Here is a 19,848-nt window from a genome sequence, read left to right as displayed (position 1 = left end):
AATACAAAGGGTTACACCTGGCATCCGAGCCGCTCCGGAGCAGTCAGGTTTGTTTTATTATGCTTCACTCTAGTCACATCCAAAGCTTCACAGGGAAAGCTCAGTACTGAACCAGCAGGGGGCAGCAGTGCAGCTCTGGATGTGATCACGAATCTTCTCACCTCATTGAATTCGGCGCAGTTCCTGAAGATCAGCCGGATGTCGCTGACGAAATCCTCCGCCCGCGAGTAGTGCAGCACTCCGCTCGGCTGCAGCTTCCGCTTTATGTGCGACAAATCCATCGGATTCTTTATTATTCTGTAATAATCAGGCACCTGAAAGAGCGAAATGCGTCATTGCTGCTGTCTATTGCTCTCTGTTATCAGCCACGTGCAGACGCCACTTACACCCCCTTACCGTGAGTGGGACGGGTTCTTGGAAGGGCAGACTCATCTCGTGACAGAAGAGGAACAGCAAGATCCTCTCGCACTTCTGCGGACACAATGGGGACAGAGGAGTTAATAGATGTCTGCAAACACAGGACAAAGTTTCCCCGGACTGACTCTTACTCTCTGATCCATCGGCGCCATGACGGTGACGCCCCCGAGCTTCCTCTTCTCCGCCAGGGCAGGGTCGTCACAGTCGTACTCCACTTCTGGCTTGGAAAGATCGCGGCAGAAGGTGCAGAACCACTCACCGCTGAAAGAGACGAGGCATCAGGCATGAAGTTACTGGCACACTGCAGCAAACCATCAGCAGTGACAGCTCTCACACCTGTTAGCAGTCAGCTCTGGAGGGTTTTAGACCTCCGTTTGCTTTCAGTGAAGATTCAGAGTTTGCAATAACTGACTGTTTGTTACAATGTGTCAGTGCAGCTACAAGCAATCAGCCTGGAATCAAGAAGAGATGGGTCTCCAATGTGTTTGCTCATACAGGTTTACACTGATGCTTTGTAGCAAACCCTCAGCTGTGAATATTAGCACAAGTTTCCACATTCGCTAATGGCAAGCGGTGGCGCAATGTCTCCCACAATAATGCTGGTGGACGGCAGAAGGTTCCTGACCTGGGGAAGTTCATCAGCGTGGGCACGTGGCAGGAGAGATGGAAAACTTTGGGGCACTTCTCACAGCAGAGCAGTTCGCCCCCGTTCTGGCAGACCGCGCACCAGTCCTCATTGGGGTCGTCCTCTTTGCCACCGCTCTCCGTCACATGGTTCTGAGACATCCAGTCAGTGGATCCTGACAGCGAGCTCTCCTGTACCACGTGCCGGTCGCCGGTGCTGTCCGGAGTGTCGCGCCGCGGCCCCGCATCGAGCTTCATGGTGCGGTTACCATTTCTATCGAGCAGCATGGAGGTTAGGATGCTCGCCGAGTAGTCTGGCTGGAAGAAAGAACAGATGCATGAGGATGCTGGGAGTAACAGTCGGGTGAATAATGCCACCCTGCGGCGGAGGGACACCGGCCTCGGCGGACGCAGCTGTCACTTACGTTGCGGGGACGCTGCTGTTGCTGCTGGCGCCGGTTGCCCTGTTTCACCACCACCACTGGGTAATCGAGCGTTTCGCTGTCCACGCTGTTCTCAGATTTGATTTTGATCGGCTCCAGTCGGACAATCGGGACTTTGTGTGTGGAGTCGGCTCCACCAATCGGTTTGCTGAATGACCCTGTGCTGCAGGACGGAGAGGACCAAGGGGAAAGGGGTAAACGTCTCTGAAAAGTCTAGTACTAGTCTACTCCTGAAATACTCTGCGCGGCTGGGGAGATCCAACGATGCTAAATAAATCCCAGTCTTATATCCCAAGCCAGCACAGTCCTCTCCTGAAATACTCTGTGCTGCAGGGCATTACACAAACCCAGGAAACATGCACTTACCTTTCGCGACTGCCCACACTGGAGGCGCTGGAGGTGCGGATTGGCGGGTGAACGCCAGCCATGGAGGAGCCTGGTAGGAAGAGTCCATCATTATATTATTCATAACCAAAAGTAAAGGGTTAAACCGGATTATAAGCCGTGTGCTCACGTACCCAATGGAGACGGCACCGAGGAGTTGGGGGACTGGACCGTGCGGTGCGACGCCATGCGGTGTTGGTGGCTCTCCATGGCGATGTCTTTACGCATCAGTTTGTCCAGCGTCATGTGGTCAGTGCTGTCGATCTGAAAGAGAAAAGAAGCAGACAGTGAGCGCAGCTCCTGAGTCCTAGCACAGCGATGAACGCCCCCGGGGTCGGCAATGACGGGAGCTCTGGAGCCGCACTCACATCAGGCAGGGGAGGGAGGTTGAAGGAATTCGCTGCAGAAGACAACAACTCCATGATGGGCGAGGACAGGCCTTTCCCATCGCAGCCGGCAACGCTGGTGATGGTGGGACTGGACGGAGTGTAGCTGCCGGCGGCGGCCGGGTTGGGGAGGGTCTGGTTTCCAGTGACCTGCCACTGGAGAGACGCGGACGGTTAGGACCGAGCGCTGCAGTGACGGCCGCTGGATGAAACATTTACAGATATGGATGACGCACCACGGCGTACTACAACGAAGCTCGCACCATGACGGCCGCCAGACGAAGCATTTACAGATTTGGATGCCGCACTGCGACGGCGCACGACAACGAAGCCGGGCACCACGGCGCACGACAACGAAACCGGGCACCACGGCGCACGACAACGAAACCGGGCACCACGGCGCACGACAACGAAGCTCGCACCATGACGGCCGCCAGACGAAGCATTTACAGATTTGGATGCCGCACCGCGACAGCTGCTAGCGAAGCTGAGCACCACAGCGCACGACAGCGAAGCCGGGCACCACGGCGTATGACAACGAAGCTGGGCAACACGGCGTACGACAGTGAAGCCCGCACCATGAAGACCACCAGACGAAGCATCTACAGAGTAGGATGCCGCACCACGGTGTCCGACAGCGAAGCCTCGTATCACGGCGTCCGACAGAGAAGCCTGCACCATGAAGGCCGCCAGACGAAGCATTTACAGATTTGCATGCCGCACCACGGTGTCCAACAGCTCCACTTGCTGTTAGTGAACAGTGATGCTCGTCTGTTGCACTAAGCGGATACTGATCACGTCCTGCAGAGATCCCGCTCTCTGGAACTCTTAAGTTGATTGGCCGTTAACAGAATATTTCCTCCCGCTATGTGCCTGGACTCATTTTTCTGCCAGTCCACCCCCCCCCCCCCCCCCCCACCATTGTAGGTATATGTACCGAAAAACAGAAAAATTGTCAGGAAGTGAAAAAAAACCGTGAATTCACATTTTTAAAGGTTTCTCATGTTCCACCTCAGCGAGCCAATTTATTAAAAAAAAAAAAAAAATTAAACTAATTCCGCCATTTCACCTTTTTCCCATTCACCGTATGGGATACATATATTCGTTCAGGCCATCACACACGTCACAATACTAAATATGTGCATGTTTTTGGCAAAAGGCGATGGGGTTAAATTTAAGTTTTTTCTTTTTTTAATTCGCCCTAGCACGTTACCACCTTAGATGCTGTGGTCATTACTGATCTGCATCCAAGGGGTTAACCTGCTGGGCTCAGCTACATATCAGACCAGGTCCTGTTCCCGCGCCGCCCTGATGACGTTCGGGAGCAGAGGCCGTGAAGGAGTGAAACGCCTCGGTCTATTAGTCTCGCGCCCTGCTGACAGGACGGTGCGCGCTCGTACCTGCTTCATGGCGTTCGGCGCTATGTAGGGCAGCCTCACCAGGTTGGACCCCGCGCCTCTCCTGGGAAGGTTGTGAAGCTCAGGTGCAGGTTGGGGGTAGCGGGGAGGCTGGCCGCTCATTGCCACGCCATTGGCCCTCGGATTGATGTTCTGGACAGTCACAAATCGTTGCCCCTGATGGAGGAAGTGCAGAATGAGAAGAGCGCAGGGTCAGACCACAGAGAGATATGCGTAGGAGCTGTGTCACAAAACTTCACAGTCATACCTGGATATGAGCCTGCGGTGGCGGCGGCTGCTGCTGCTGCTGGGGGCCGGGGCCCTGGACTCTTGGATTATTTACCATCATGGGTTGAGGTGGTGCATTGACATTCATACGCCGCTGCACCTGCTGCCGCTGGGCAAGGAGCTGCTGGTGCATGTGCTGCAGGCGGAGCTGCGCCAGGTTGATCTGGGATGGAAATTTGGATATCTGGTGGCCGGGTGGGTTCCCCTGAGAATTGTGGCCCTCCACAGGAGGCGTCTGCTGAGCCGAATCCCCCTCTTCAACGACCAGAGAGCCTGCAAGAGCGAGAGTAGGTAAAACACAGTCATACCGCCCAGCCCCCCAAACTGCCAGCCCATGCACACCCCGTCTCCTCCCCGCAGCACCTTCCAGGCACCCCCCCACCCCGTCCCCTTCCCGCAGCAGCTACCAGGCACCCCCCGTACCCTCCCCGCAGCACCTTCCAGGCACCCCCCGTGGCCTCCCCGCAGCACTTTCCAGGCACCCCCCGTAGCACTGGTCAGGCATGCTCCGTCCCCTGCACACATCCATGCAGCAACAGCCAAGCACCCTCCTTCCCCTCCCCGCAGCACCTTCCAGGCACACCCCCACTCCCCCCTTCCCGCAGCACCGGTCAGGCACGCTCCGTCCCCTGCATACATCCATGCAGCACCAGTCAGGCACCCTCCGTCCCCTCCCCGCAGCACCTTCCAGGCACACCCCCAATCCCCCCTCCCCGCAGCACCGGTCAGGCACGCTCCGTCCCCTGCATAAATCCATGCACCAGTCAGGCACGCCCCCGTCCCCTCCCCGCAGCATCAGTTAGGACCAGTCAGTTTAAAGTTACCTAGGTTGAAGATGCGCTGTGCCCAGGAGTTTGCATCACACAGAAATTGAACATTGTTTGTTACGGGGGTGAAGTCGCAGCGGGCGCGCAGCAAGTGCCGGAGCCGATACGTGATCTGAGTGGGGAACAGCAGAATTATTACAACCAAACACCCAAGATCAGTCCAGAAACCGCGCAGCGCTGTCCACAGGTTCATACAATTGTACCAAGATGATCAGTAAGAGGCCCACTACGACCCAAACTCACCAGCCGCTTGCTGAACAGGAGCGCAGTGCTGCTGCCGCTGGACACTGCCCACTTGGAGAAATACACAACGTGCTCCAGCTGCTTGGAGAAGCAGTCAACCTCACTCTGCTGCTTCAGGAGCTTCATCCTCCGTTCCTTGGCCAAAGACTGAGACACAACCAACAGTCAAACGTCTCATTCATGCAGGAAAAGGTACTGGTGGAGTGCAGCTCCGGAGTATAATACAGGAGGTAACTCAGGATCAGTAATATAATGTATGTACACAGTGACTGCACCAGCAGAATAGTGAGTGCAGCTCTGGAGTATAATACAGGATGTAACTCAGGATCAGTAATGTAATGTACACAGTGACTACACCAGCAGAATAGCGAGTGCAGCTCTGGGGTATAATACAGGATGTAACTCAGGATCAGTAATGTAATGTATGTACACAGTGACTACACCAGCAGAATAGTGAGTGCAGCTCTGGGGTATAATACAGGATGTAACTCAGGATCAGTAATGTAATGTATGTACACAGTGACTACACAAGCAGAATAGTGAGTGCAGCTCCGGAGTATAATACAGGAAGTAACTCAGGATCAGTAATGTATGTACACAGTGACTGCACCAGCAGAATAGTGAGTGCAGCTCCGGAGTATAATACAGGAAGTAACTCAGGATCAGTAATGTAATGTACACAGTGACTGCACCAGCAGAATAGTGAGTGCAGCTCCGGAGTATAATACAGGAAGTAACTCAGGATCAGTAATGTAATGTATGTACACAGTGACTGCACCAGCAGAATATTGAGTGCAGCTCTGGGGTATAATACAGGATGTAACTCAGGATCAGTAATGTATGTACACAGTGACTGCACCAGCAGAATAGTGAGTGCAGCTCTGGAGTATAATACAGGATGTAACTCAGGATCAGTAATGTATGTACACAGTGACTGCACCAGCAGCATAGCGAGTGCAGCTCTGGAGTATAATACAGGATGTAACTCAGGATCAGTAATGTAATGTATGTACACAGTGACCGCACCAGCAGAATAGTGAGTGCAGCTCTGGAGTATAATACAGGATGTAACTCAGGATCAATAATGTATGTACACAGTGACTGCACCAGCAGCATAGCGAGTGCAGCTCTGGAGTATAATACAGGATGTAACTCAGGATCAGTAATATAATGTATGTACACAGTGACTGCACCAGCAGAATAGTGAGTGCAGCTCTGGGGTATAATACAGGATGTAACTCAGGATCAGTAATGTAATGTATGTACACAGTGACCGCACCAGCAGAATAGTGAGTGCAGCTCTGGAGTATAATACAGGATGTAACTCAGGATCAATAATGTATGTACACAGTGACTGCACCAGCAGCATAGCGAGTGCAGCTCTGGAGTATAATACAGGATGTAACTCAGGATCAGTAATGTAATGTATGTACACAGTGACTGCACCAGCAGAATAGTGAGTGCAGCTTTGGAGTATAATACAGGATGTAACTCAGGATCAATAATGTATGTACACAGTGACTGCACCAGCAGCATAGCGAGTGCAGCTCTGGAGTATAATACAGGATGTAACTCAGGATCAGTAATGTATGTACACAGTGACTGCATCAGCAGAATAGTGAGTGCAGCTCTGGAGTATAATACAGGAAGTAACTCAGGATCAGTAATGTAATGTACACAGTGACTACACCAGCAGAATAGTGAGTGCAGCTCTGGAGTATAATACAGGATGTAACTCAGAATCAGTAATGTAATGTATGTACACAGTGACTGCACCAGCAGCATAGCGAGTGCAGCTCTAGAGTATAATACAGGATGTAACTCAGGATCAGTAATGTACGGTATGTACACAGTGACTGCACCAGCAGAATAGTGAGTGCAGCTCTGGAGTATAATACAGGATGTAACTCAGGATCAATAATGTATGTACACAGTGACTGCACCAGCAGCATAGCGAGTGCAGCTCTGGAGTATAATACAGGATGTAACTCAGGATCAGTAATGTATGTACCCAGTGACTGCACCAGCAGAATAGTGAGTGCAGCTCTGGGGTATAATACAGGATGTAACTCGGGATCAGTAATGTATGTACACAGTGACTGCACCAGCAGAATAGTGAGTGCAGCTCTGGGGTATAATACAGGAGGTAACTCAGGATCAATAATGTATGTACACAGTGACTGCACCAGCAGAATAGTGAGTGCAGCTCTGGGGTATAATACAGGATGTAATTCGGGATCAGTAATGTATGTACACAGTGTCTGCACCAGCAGAATAGTGAGTGCAGCTCTGGGGTATAATACAGGATGTAACTCGGGATCAGTAATGTAATGTATGTACACAGTGACTGCACCAGCAGAATAGTGAGTGCAGCTCTGGAGTATAATACAGGGTGTAACTCAGGATCAGTAATGTATGTACACAGTGACTGCCCCAGCAGAATAGTGAGTGCAGCTCTGGAGTATAATACAGGAGGTAACTCAGGATCAGTAATGTAATGTATGTACACAGTGACTGCACTAGCAGAATAGTGAGTGCAGCTCTGGGGTATAATACAGGATGTAACTCAGGATCAGTAATGTAATGTATGTACACAGTGTCTGCACCAGCAGAATAGTGAGTGCAGCTCTGGGGTATAATACAGGAGGTAACTCAGGATCAATAATGTATGTACACAGTGACTGCACCAGCAGAATAGTGAGTGCAGCTCTGGGGTATAATACAGGATGTAATTCGGGATCAGTAATGTATGTACACAGTGTCTGCACCAGCAGAATAGTGAGTGCAGCTCTGGGGTATAATACAGGATGTAACTCGGGATCAGTAATGTAATGTATGTACACAGTGACTGCACCAGCAGAATAGTGAGTGCAGCTCTGGAGTATAATACAGGGTGTAACTCAGGATCAGTAATGTATGTACACAGTGACTGCCCCAGCAGAATAGTGAGTGCAGCTCTGGAGTATAATACAGGAGGTAACTCAGGATCAGTAATGTAATGTATGTACACAGTGACTGCACTAGCAGAATAGTGAGTGCAGCTCTGGGGTATAATACAGGATGTAACTCAGGATCAGTAATGTAATGTATGTACACAGTGACCGCACCAGCAGAATAGTGAGTGCAGCTCTGGAGTATAATACAGAATAATATAGCGTATACACAGTGACTCGGCCATTACGTGGGTGGCAGGATGAAGCTTTTACCTCTAGCTGGTGGAGCAGGGCCTTTCCTTGCTTATTAATCTCCACCATCAGGGTAAATATGGCCACTTTGATATCTTGCTCAACCTGCCTCTGGTTCTGGTTTACTTCAAGGATTCTGAGGAAGAAGAAAACAATAAACTTTTGTCTTTTTTGTCTGGGGCCGGAGTCGCTGCAGGAGGATGTCAGGGCTGAAATATCATCCAGTTACATGGAGAGCGGCACAGGCGGATGGGAGCTCTCACTATGGAGACTGCGGTGCAGCGACAGAAGACGAGACCACGAGCCCAGGACCTGACCCCGCTCTGTAGAGTAGCCTCCCCCAGGTCACTGGAGGGACCCCCGGCCCCAGGTAACGCACCTGCTTTGGATCTGGTCTCCGGTGAACTTGATGCTCTTGTTTCTGTCCATCAGTTTCGCGATCAGGGAGTCGATAATCACCTTCTGGCTCTGGAAAGCTTCTTCTATAAACTGGTACCTAAGAGACGGCAGCAAACACCTCACAGCTTCTTATCCATCAGCTCTTGCCCCACAACATAAACTTTGCTCCAATGCTTTGGGTGCAGCCTGCAGTGTAAAGCATGGGGGTTGTGGTACCTGTGCTCTTTGTGCTCCTGCAGCTGGCAGTCCCTGCAGGTCAGTGTATCGCAGGTCTCGCAGTACAGTTTCAGCTGCTCTTTCTTATGGAACGGGCAGAAGACGGGGCGCTGACTGTTCGCTCCGACAGCTGGGGGGGGATGGGGAACAAAAATATAAAACTGCACGGAGGACGTCAAACCCCCCACCGAGACCCCGTACGAGGGCGAGAACTTACCATGTGGAACCTCCTCCTTCTGCCGGACAGTGTGGTCCTTGGTGAACTTCACCCGCTGATGCGCCTGCACGCAGTTCTTACACAGCCACTCCACGCACTCCACACAGAAGCCGCGCGCCTCCGCGTTGTCCTCACAGCTCGTACACACTTGCTGTAAGGGGAAGAAATAATGAGTCGCTCCACCAGCGATCAGCAACCATGATAGGTCCTGAGAGCTAATAGCAGACTGCAGCTCTGGAGAAGGCTGCAGAATAGTGACTGCAGCTCTGAAGGATAAAGGAGCCTCTATCTGCAGCCAGGAGAGCGGCCACAGCTGCGGTGCTGCTCCAGTGGGACTACTCACCTGGCTGGGCTTCTCCACAGTGCTGCTCGGGACTTCTGTGGTGTCTCGCACAAAAAAGTTTTCGATGATGTCCCTCTCCGCACATTCCTGACTGCACAGGGGACACCGGATAATTCCCACTGCAAGAGACAACGCAGACAGAGGACGTGAGCAGAGCCGCGTACCACACACATATGGCCACCAACATCACTGACGGTAAAGGCAACAGACATGAGGAAGCGAGCAGATCAGCAAAAGGGGCGGCGACCAGTCTAATCCACAGGGAAGAACAAGCAGACACCGAATCTGAAGCTGCAGAGCTGACATTTCCCAGCACCCCCTGCTGGTTTATGGTCTGTACAGGAAAGCAGCGATGGGGAAAAGGGCGGGCAGCAGCCAGAGGGAAATGGTGGACAGCAGCCAGAGAAGGAAGAGGAGGTGGAAGCCAGAGGGGAAATGGTGGACAGCAGCCAGAGGAGGTGGTGGAAGCCAGAGGGGAAATGGTGGAAAGCAGCCAGAGGTGGAGCGGACGGCAGCCAGGGGGAAATGGTGGACGGCAGCCAGGGGGAAATGGTGGACAGCAGCCAGAGAAGGAAGAGGAGGTGGAAGCCAGAGGGGAAATGGTGGAAAGCAGCCAGAGGTGGAGTGGACGGCAGCCAGGGGGAAATGGTGGACGGCAGCCAGGGGGAAATGGTGGACGGCAGCCAGGGCGAAATGGTGGACGGCAGCCAGGGCGAAATGGTGGACGGCAGCCAGGGCGAAATGGTGGACGGCAGCCAGGGCGAAATGGTGGACGGCAGCCAGGGCGAAATGGTGGACGGCAGCCAGGGCGAAATGGTGGACGGCAGCCAGGGCGAAATGGTGGACGGCAGCCAGGGCGAAATGGTGGACGGCAGCCAGGGCGAAATGGTGGACGGCAGCCAGGGCGAAATGGTGGACGGCAGCCAGGGCGAAATGGTGGACGGCAGCCAGAGGAGGAATAGGAGGAGGAAGCCAGGAGGAATAGGAGGAGGAAGCCAGGAGGAAAGAGTGGACAGCAGCCAGAGGAGGTGGAAGCCAGGGGGAAGAGTGGACAGCAGACAGGAGGAAGCCAGGTTGAAAGAGTGGACATCAGCTAGAGGGAAATGGTTGACAGCAGCCAGAGGAAGAGGTGGTGGAAGCCAGCGGGAAAGGGTGGATTGGAGTCAGAGGAGGCGGCCAGCAAATAACGTGTGGACCGTCAGAAGAGACCTGGGTCCATTTTCAGTGGGCACCAAATAATTCACAGAATTCACTTGAGGGTAAAAAAAACAAACAAGAACAATAACTGCAACAGATGCCCCGACCACCTGTATGTTCTGAACACGCAGAACCTACAGGATCTCTGACCTTACATCAAGCTGCTCTGCCTGCATGATCTAGAAGCGCCGCCCACGAGTGGTCACCATCGTAAACAATGTGAGGCCGTGAGTCATCGGAACACTCAGCCATGGGAGAAGCAGCGGCGAAGATTACTCCACTCACATCCAGAGCTGCGTTTACCAATCTGATGTGGCACATATGGTCTTTGGGCAGGCACCGTGCCACAAGAATGGTGGACGCAGTGAGCGTGACTGGATCCAATTTTGTGCAATTTTAAGCAAAAGTGGATCCAGACTTCATTAAAAACAGTGTGTGGGTCGGGAACCGGTCCCGATCTCGCAGTCATCGCACTACTTAAGTTTTCCCATTTAACCCCCCTCCATATTATCTCAAACTAGCTGAAGAGCCCGGCGCTGCCCGGGCATGGCAACTAACTGTGGTAAGTTATAGCAAATTATAATTATCCGCCATCCCATAGTCCCGTGCCCATATACCCATCATACATATTCGCCATCCCATAGTCCCATGCCCATATACTCATCACACATCCTCCGTCCCATAGTCCCGTGCCCATATACCCATCACACATCCTCCGTGCCCATATACCCATCATACATATCCTTCATCCCATAGTCCCATGCCTATATACCCACACATCCTCCATCCCATAGTCCCGTGCCCATATACCCATCATACATATCCTCCATCCCATAGCCCCATGCCTATATACCCATCATACATTTCCACGATCCCATAAGCCCGTGCCCATATACCCATCACACATCCTCCGTCCCATAGTCCCGTGCCCATATACCCATCATACATATCCACCATCCCATAGTCCCGTGCCCATATACCCATCACACATCCTCCATCCCATAGTCCCGTGCCCATATACCCATCACACATCCTCCATCCCATAGTCCCGTGCCCATATACCCATCATACATTTCCACAATCCCATAAGCCCGTGCCCATATACCCATCACACATCCTCCGTCCCATAGTCCCGTGCCCATATACCCATCATACATATCCACCATCCCATAGTCCCGTGCCCATATACCCATCATACATATCCTCCATCCCATAGTCCTGTGCCCATATACCCATCATACATATCCTCCATTCCATAGTCCCGTGCCCATATACCCATCATACATCCTCCATCCCATAGTCCTGTGCCCATATACCCATCACACATCCTCCATCCCATAGTCCCGTGCCCATATACCCATCACACATCCTCCATCCCATAGTCCCGTGCCCATATACCCATCACACATCCTCCATCCCATAGTCCCGTGCCCATATACCCATCATACATATCCTCCATCCCATAGTCCCGTGCCCATATACCCATCACACATCCTCCGTCCCATAGTCCCGTGCCCATATACCCATCATACATATCCACCATCCCATAGTCTAGTGCCCATATACCCATCACACAACCTCCATCCCATAGTCCCGTGCCCATATACCCATCACACATCCTCCATCCCATAGTCCCGTGCCCATATACCCATCATACATATCCTCCATCCCATAGTCTAGTGCCCATATACCCATCACACATCCTCCATCCCATAGTCCCGTGCCCATATACCCATCACACATCCTCCGTCCCATAGTCCCGTGCCCATATACCCATCATACATATCCACCATCCCATAGTCTAGTGCCCATATACCCATCACACAACCTCCATCCCATAGTCCCGTGCCCATATACCCATCACACATCCTCCATCCCATAGTCCCGTGCCCATATACCCATCATACATATCCTCCATCCCATAGTCCCGTGCCCATATACCCATCACACATCCTCCGTCCCATAGTCCCGTGCCCATATACCCATCATACATATCCACCATCCCATAGTCTAGTGCCCATATACCCATCATACATATCCTCCATCCCATAGTCCCGTGCCCATATACCCATCATACATATCCTCCATCCCATAGTCCCATGCCCATATACCCATCATACATATCCTCCATCCCATAGTCCCGTGCCCATATACCCATCATACATATCCTCCATCCCATAGTCCCGTGCCCATATACCCATCATACATAACCTCCATCCCATAGTCCCGTGCCCATATACCCATCATACATATCCTCCATGCCATAGTCCCGTGCCCATATATCCGTCATACATATCCTCCATCCCATAGTCCCGTGCCCATATACCCATCATACACATCCTCCATCCCATAGTCCCTTGCCCAAATATGGTGGTCCAGTCCATCTCCTCCCTCGATCCGGGGGTGCACATGTTCCTGGGCATCTGCATTTTTGGGATGCTTGGTAGGGGGGTGGGGTGGATCCGAGATTCGCACATTGCAATCACTGCCTGTCCCCATTAATACTCCAGTCGTCGCTCTGGAAACCGACTCAAACTGGTTTCAGCTGGAAGTGACTGAAAAAAAAAAAACCCAGTCTCCTTGTCTCTCCTCCAGCTTCACAGAGGTCAAACCATTCACAGCAAGAAATGGGGGAGGACGAGAGAAAATAAACGTGTCCAGAGAAAACTGGAACTGACATCCCCGTCTCTAGTACTGCAAGACCTCTGCCATAATTCATCATTACAGCCCTCCTACACACGTGGACGAGCGTCACCCATAGGTGGCACTAGAGAGGCAATCTCCCTACAAACGGGGAGTTAGTAGCATATTTCCCATGAAGCACTGGTCGTAAAACTTCCTGCACCAACAGGTCCTCACACGGACGAGCCATACCGTCCAAGAACTGCACTGCACTAACTGGTCCGCGGGTGAATCATGGACACTAAAAAATGGTCTTAATCAGAGCCGCCGCCAAACCCGGGTGAGGGGGCGAAGAGACGAAGAGGAGCCGCCGCCAAACCCGGGGGGAGGGGGCGAAGAGACGAAGAGGAGCCGCCGCCAAACCCGGGGGGAGGGGGCGAAGAGACGAAGAGGAGCCGCCGCCAAACCCGGGGGGAGGGGGCGAAGAGACGAAGAGGAGCCGCCGCCAAACCCGGGGGGAGGGGGCGAAGAGACGAAGAGGAGCCGCCGCCAAACCCGGGGGGAGGGGGCGAAGAGACGAAGAGGAGCCGCCGCCAAACCCGGGGGGAGGGGGCGAAGAGACGAAGAGGAGCCGCCGCCAAACCCGGGGGGAGGGGGCGAAGAGACGAAGAGGAGCCGCCGCCAAACCCGGGGGGAGGGGGCGAAGAGACGAAGAGGAGCCGCCGCCAAACCCGGGGGGAGGGGGCGAAGAGACGAAGAGGAGCCGCCGCCAAACCCGGGGGGAGGGGGCGAAGAGACGAAGAGGAGCCGCCGCCAAACCCGGGGGGAGGGGGCGAAGAGACGAAGAGGAGCCGCCGCCAAACCCGGGGGGAGGGGGCGAAGAGACGAAGAGGAGCCGCCGCCAAACCCGGGGGGAGGGGGCGAAGAGACGAAGAGGAGCCGCCGCCAAACCCGGGGGGAGGGGGCGAAGAGACGAAGAGGAGCCGCCGCCAAACCCGGGGGGAGGGGGCGAAGAGACGAAGAGGAGCCGCCGCCAAACCCGGGGGGAGGGGGCGAAGAGACGAAGAGGAGCCGCCGCCAAACCCGGGGGGAGGGGGCGAAGAGACGAAGAGGAGCCGCCGCCAAACCCGGGGGGAGGGGGCGAAGAGACGAAGAGGAGCCGCCGCCAAACCCGGGGGGAGGGGGCGAAGAGACGAAGAGGAGCCGCCGCCAAACCCGGGGGGAGGGGGCGAAGAGACGAAGAGGAGCCGCCGCCAAACCCGGGGGGAGGGGGCGAAGAGACGAAGAGGAGCCGCCGCCAAACCCGGGGGGAGGGGGCGAAGAGACGAAGAGGAGCCGCCGCCAAACCCGGGGTGAGGGGGGCGAAGAGACGAAGAGGAGCCGCCGCCAAACCCGGGGTGAGGGGGGCGAAGAGAGGAAGAGGAGCCGCCGCCAAACCCAGGTGAGGGGGGCGAAGAGAGGAAGAGGAGCCGCCGCCAAACCCAGGTGAGGGGGGCGAAGAGAGGAAGAGGAGCAGCCGCCAAGCCTGGGGGGAGAGGGTGAAGAGGAGTCGCCACTAAACCTGGGGGGAGGGGGTGAAGAGAACAGGAACCGCCGCCAAACCCAGATGAGGGGGCGAAGAGAGGAAGAGGAGCTGCCACCAAACCCAGGGGGAGGGGGGTGAAGAGAGGAAGAGGAGCAGCCGCCAAACCCGGGGGGAAGGTGGCGAAGAGAGGAAGATGAGCCGCCGCCAAACCTGGGGGGAGAGGGTGAAGAGGAGTCGACACTAAACCTGGGGGGAGAGGGTGAAGAGAAGAGGAACCGCCGCCAAACCTAGATGAGGGTGCGAAGAGAGGAGGAGGAGCCACCGCCAAACCCGGGGGAGGGGGCGAAGATAGGAGGAGCCGCTGCCAAACAATGGTTGGCCAAGAAAAACGCTGCTGCAAATCAGGTTGGGGTGAAGGCTGCTGTCGCAAGACGCGTGGGCAGCAACATAGCACAAAGAGGGGTGGAGAGGCACAGAGTGAAATTAGGGTCTTGGAATGGGGAACCCACATAACCGATCATTTGAGAGGTGGCTCCTATCAGCCATGACACCTAAGAGACGAAACTGTCAGATGTGAAGTTCTGCACCCAGACAATAAGGAACTCGACAAAGTTGCAGTAACATTCACGGACAGGTCTTGCTGACTGTTTCCCCCTAGGTTCTTCCCCTTTTACAGGAAGTGGATACGGATACTGTTTTTGTCACATCCTGACGCTTGAGCCGTCCAGGAACCTTTCAACCAATTGTGGAAAGTGCAGATGGAGGGAAGATGGCGGTGGACCCTTCCGTCAGCCGTACATGGCAGATTACAGGGTCCTACAAGACACCAGTTAAAGCCCCTGGTCACAAACAAGATGCTACAAGCCAACAGTACAATGCAAGGGACAGGACAGGCTGCCGCCAACTGCCCAGGTGATCTAGCAACTGCACGGTCTCATTACCACCGTGTACACAGCTGCAGTGCAGAGCAATGTGTCTCCACGGTAACAGACTACAAGCTGTATACAGTCTGTGACCAATCTCAGACAATAGAAGGGACGACCTTCAGCGACTGAAGATGAGCAGATATAGTTAGGACTGAAGTAGACCCCAAAAATACCCAACATAAGAGGCAGGAAATCACCCTCCCCAGGTCCAGTGCTGGCTCATCCTCCACCGCTCCAGTCACTTTCACGTCACCAATGCAAAACTTGCCATAAGGAAAGCCTACAACCTGAACTGTGGATGCAGAGCAGATCATCGGGACAAGTGTTGGGCTCCACACACACACACATGCTGCAGTGGCCGTGCGTCACATCTTACCCAGTAGTTGCATGAGAAGAGGCAATCTACGACGTCTGCAGCCCCAATGATCTGAAGAGAGCCATCCGATAACACGACCAGTTGCCATTTCTGCATGGTGCCCCCATTAGGAAATGAGTTTCAAGGTACAAGTGAAGTAGACTTCACAGTATCCAAACCTTCCATCTGCAGTACACCCAGTACCACATACAGAAGAACTACTGGTACCAAAACCACTAGAAACACGGTCAGTCTAGTCAAGTGAGGAAGAAGAGGGCACTAGGTGTTGTGGGGGTCAGTAGCACCGCTGGCCCGACTGTCTTAAGAAAAAATGCATGGACCAGGGATCATCACACCGATCGCCCGCACAGCAGGAGGGTAACAGTGTGGCTACACTGTATTGAACCACAAAACAGACAACACAGAACAGTCCCGGCAAAATATCCAAGTTGGTGCAAATTACAGAGTCTCACCCTTCTGCTGACTCGCCAGGATTAGAGAAGCTGGAACATCGGGGCTTCCAGAGCCCACTACCTCTACCAATGGCACCACGCTTTCGACGGGCACCCAGCGAGAAGAGATTACGACAAGCTTGGATAGCTAACAGTCCAGAGGCACGTGGCCAGGTGACCAGAGGGTCCCCTTAGCTTCTCTGAACATCTCCATGGGGCCAGGTGACCCGAGAGTCCCAACCTAGCCTCTCTGAACATCTCCATGGGGCCAGGTGACACAAGGGTCCCAAACTAGCCTCTCTGAACATCTCCATGGGGCCAGGTGACACAAGGGTCCCAACCTAGCCTCTCTGAACATCTCCATGGGGCCAGGTGACCCAAGGGTCCCAACCTAGCCTCTCTGAACATCTCCATGGGGCCAGGTGACCCAAGGGTCCCAACCTAGCCTCTCTGAACATCTCCATGGGGCCAGGTGACACGAGGGTCCCCCTAGCTTCTCTGAACATGTCCATGGGGCCAGGTGACCCGAGGGTCTCAACCTAGCCTTTCTGAACATCTCCATTGGGCCAGGTGACACAAGGGTCCCAACCTAGCCTCTCTGAACATCTCCATTGGGCCAGGTGACACAAGGGTCCCAACCTAGCCTCTCTGAACATCTCCATGGGGCCAGGTGACCCGAGGGTCCCCCTAGCTTCTCTGAACATGTCCATGGGGCCATGTGACACAAGGGTCCCAACCTAGCCTCTCTGCACATCTCCATGGGGCCAGGTGACACGAGGGTCACAACCTAGCCTCTCTGCACATCTCCATGGGGCCAGGTGACACGAGGGTCCCAACCTAATTTACCCAAATATCTCCATGGGTTCAGTGGTGGTCAATTGACCAGATCTATTCTTCCAGCTAGGGCCGTGGTCCTTAAGCTGGCGTCCTGTAGAACATCAAATCTGTAATCCTCTTGATGGAGCAATGGCGCCTTGGCTGTTCTGTAGAGTCTTTTTGCAGGATACAGATCCCATTTACACCCACATCTGTGGTTTAGTCCATTGGGAAGGTAGGATTAGATTAACTCTCATTGAGTATTTAGTCAATCTGCAAAGTTCATCCTCCACTGTTTTGCAGGTCAACAAGTTACATAGACTTATACAATGGGTAAGCAACATATTATCAAACATCGATTGATCAATGACCCTGCGTCCCTGCCCTCCAAAGATAGATAACCTGTAGGAGCTGATATAAAGAGGTACACAGCAGCCATTCAACATTTCAAAACATCAATTCAAGAGTCAAAGTTCAGATTCATATGAACACTATTCTGTATTATGTCTGGCATAATTAAGATTAAATGCAGTGTCATCACAGGTGTCATGAAGCATCTTCCAGGACCCAGATTTGTCAGCAACCTCAACTGAACCACACCTTATAACAAAGTGAACTGAACGATCTTGTTAGAGATTTGGATCTGCCCAAGAGTAAGGTGCTATGAACATTTGTGGCCCTTCAGTGCTGACGTTAAGGTGGTGGCCCTCTTGCTTGGTCTCTAGGATGGGTACACAAAGTCCTGCTGCTTCCTCTGAGTGGGAGAACGTCACTAAAGTGACCAGCCTCTCCGACATTCACTTCAGCCAGGAAGGAGTAAAAATGTCCTTCATCCTGCACTCAGTGACCCACATAAGATTTGGTTACCATTATTGTATATTAAATTATGCCTAATGAACTTTGTAAAGACAATGGATAAAAATGGAAAAAAAAAAAAAAGCATCAAGTATCTCATTAATACACTTCCAAGGTTGAGTGAAGCAAAGATAAAGGAAGGAGTTATTGGACCTCAGATTCGTAAACTTCTTCAAGATGAGTAAATTCTCTGTTCCTTGTGGGGCAAAGAAAAGGCATGTCCCCCTCAAAACTAAAAACAGGGGAAGAGATCTGAAACTCAACCTCCTTAGAAACAGGGACCTCCTGCAGTGACCAGGTAATGACACCACAGAATTGCTTTGAAGAGACCGCAAGAAAGATTTGTTTCCGCAGAGGCAGGGAAATACCCTTCCCCAGGAAGCCGCTTCCTCTCGAAAGAAAAAGTGGACAATTGCAGCTAGACACGGTCTCTGGTGCTCAGATATGAATATTGGGGTTCGCGTAGATCCGATATATTTTCAGCATAGTAGCGAAGGGATGAACAGAACACATTCATTCACATAACTGTAAGGCCATTCTAACCCCTCCAACTTAAGAAGGGTCCAATGGATGATGGTATCCCGGCCACATTTAATTAAAAAAAAAAAAAGCTAAAAACTGCAATAGGAAACATCACAATATCTAATGCCCGAGACCTCCAGGGGCAAATATAGCCATATATCCTGTAAGTTGGGGATTTCATAAACTTCTGATACATCCAGTGCATCCCACAATCAACCCCAAGATGAGCTCATCAAGGGGACGGATAGCATTAAGTTAATAAAAATGAACGTTTGGGTCTCAAGTCTTTGATTATTCTGGGAGTCATAGTTCGCTGTGTTTTGTCCATTTTCCTAATTGGAGTGCTCCCCCACTCACCGGCTATGCTCTGAGCCATGTCATTGCCTTTCGTTATTCCTTTTTATTTTGTGTAATTGTATACATCATATTGTCTGCTCCCATTTTGTATCATCTTTGTGTATTTCTATAAACACTGTCTACCTTTCCGGATTACCGTAAATATGTAAGATGCAATAGATTTGCTCCTCTTGCTCTGTAAACCGCGCCCCAGAAGCCAATTGGCTTGTATTAATTATTGGTGGTGGTATCTATTTTTTTTTGTTATTGTGGAGCTGACGGTGACCGTATAGGGGGGTAAGTATATTAAGTATATATATTTCACGAGTTGAAATCAGAGGTGTAAATACCATACGCTCACTACGAGTTCCCCCAATAACCGGCCTAGTAGATGAAGCAGCTGCGGCTTCATCCATAACTTGTTCGTCAATGGAGTAATTGTTCTGACGATTGGAGGCAGTGGAGTTGCGCTACCTTGAAAACTGGTAACAGTGGTGGGATGTCTGACCCCCGTGGCTATTATTCGTGACAGTAGCATTCGCAATAGTGATAATTTTTTCTGAAACTCGAGCAGATGACGATGAAAGAGTTGGTGGAAAATCTCCAGCAAACATAAGGATCTTGGCCGTAATGTGCCTTTAAAGATTCATTTCCCACATTTGCATCTAGACTGATTTTCCACCAAACTGCGGAGCAGCGAGCGACGAGAGAGGTAACCAAGATATTGTAGCTATGGAGAAAAGACATCAAGGAAAATGGAATCCATCAATGCTGCAGATCACTGTCGACGATTGTAAGAGATGATCCGAGGCAGCAGGAGTACAAGAGACGAGCAAAAAAGTCATCACTGAATGAGGAGCAAATGTTGTAGAG

The 19,848-nt window shown here is 52.4% G+C and overlaps 1 protein-coding gene across 3 annotated transcripts in view; it reads right to left on the bottom strand.

Moving 5' to 3' along the window:
* TRIM24 (tripartite motif containing 24) overlaps positions 1-19,848 on the bottom strand; it is a 43,306-nt gene that overhangs the window by 1,951 nt on the left and 21,507 nt on the right. The window contains exons 2-18 of one of the 3 annotated variants that reach the window (XM_073544025.1): positions 9,370-9,488; positions 9,027-9,177; positions 8,810-8,939; positions 8,574-8,690; positions 8,216-8,330; positions 5,010-5,156; positions 4,764-4,878; positions 3,920-4,212; positions 3,655-3,828; positions 2,237-2,410; positions 2,003-2,132; positions 1,851-1,920; positions 1,467-1,647; positions 1,043-1,359; positions 549-678; positions 397-471; positions 162-314 (exon numbers count right to left, since the gene is read on the bottom strand). In XM_073544025.1, coding sequence (XP_073400126.1) covers positions 162-314; positions 397-471; positions 549-678; positions 1,043-1,359; positions 1,467-1,647; positions 1,851-1,920; positions 2,003-2,132; positions 2,237-2,410; positions 3,655-3,828; positions 3,920-4,212; positions 4,764-4,878; positions 5,010-5,156; positions 8,216-8,330; positions 8,574-8,690; positions 8,810-8,939; positions 9,027-9,177; positions 9,370-9,488 — 2,591 coding nt within the window. The remainder of the gene's footprint in view (positions 1-161; positions 315-396; positions 472-548; positions 679-1,042; positions 1,360-1,466; positions 1,648-1,850; positions 1,921-2,002; positions 2,133-2,236; positions 2,411-3,654; positions 3,829-3,919; positions 4,213-4,763; positions 4,879-5,009; positions 5,157-8,215; positions 8,331-8,573; positions 8,691-8,809; positions 8,940-9,026; positions 9,178-9,369; positions 9,489-19,848) is intronic. The other 2 variants (XM_073544026.1, XM_073544027.1) reach the window with 2 other exon arrangements.

This window comes from Dendrobates tinctorius, unplaced genomic scaffold (assembly GCF_039654945.1).
Source record: "Dendrobates tinctorius isolate UK_male_01 unplaced genomic scaffold, ASM3965494v1 ptg000136l, whole genome shotgun sequence".
NCBI classification, from domain to species: Eukaryota; Metazoa; Chordata; class Amphibia; order Anura; family Dendrobatidae; genus Dendrobates; species Dendrobates tinctorius.
Note: the sequence above shows the minus strand (reverse complement) of the source record. Positions and strands in the feature narration are given on the sequence as shown.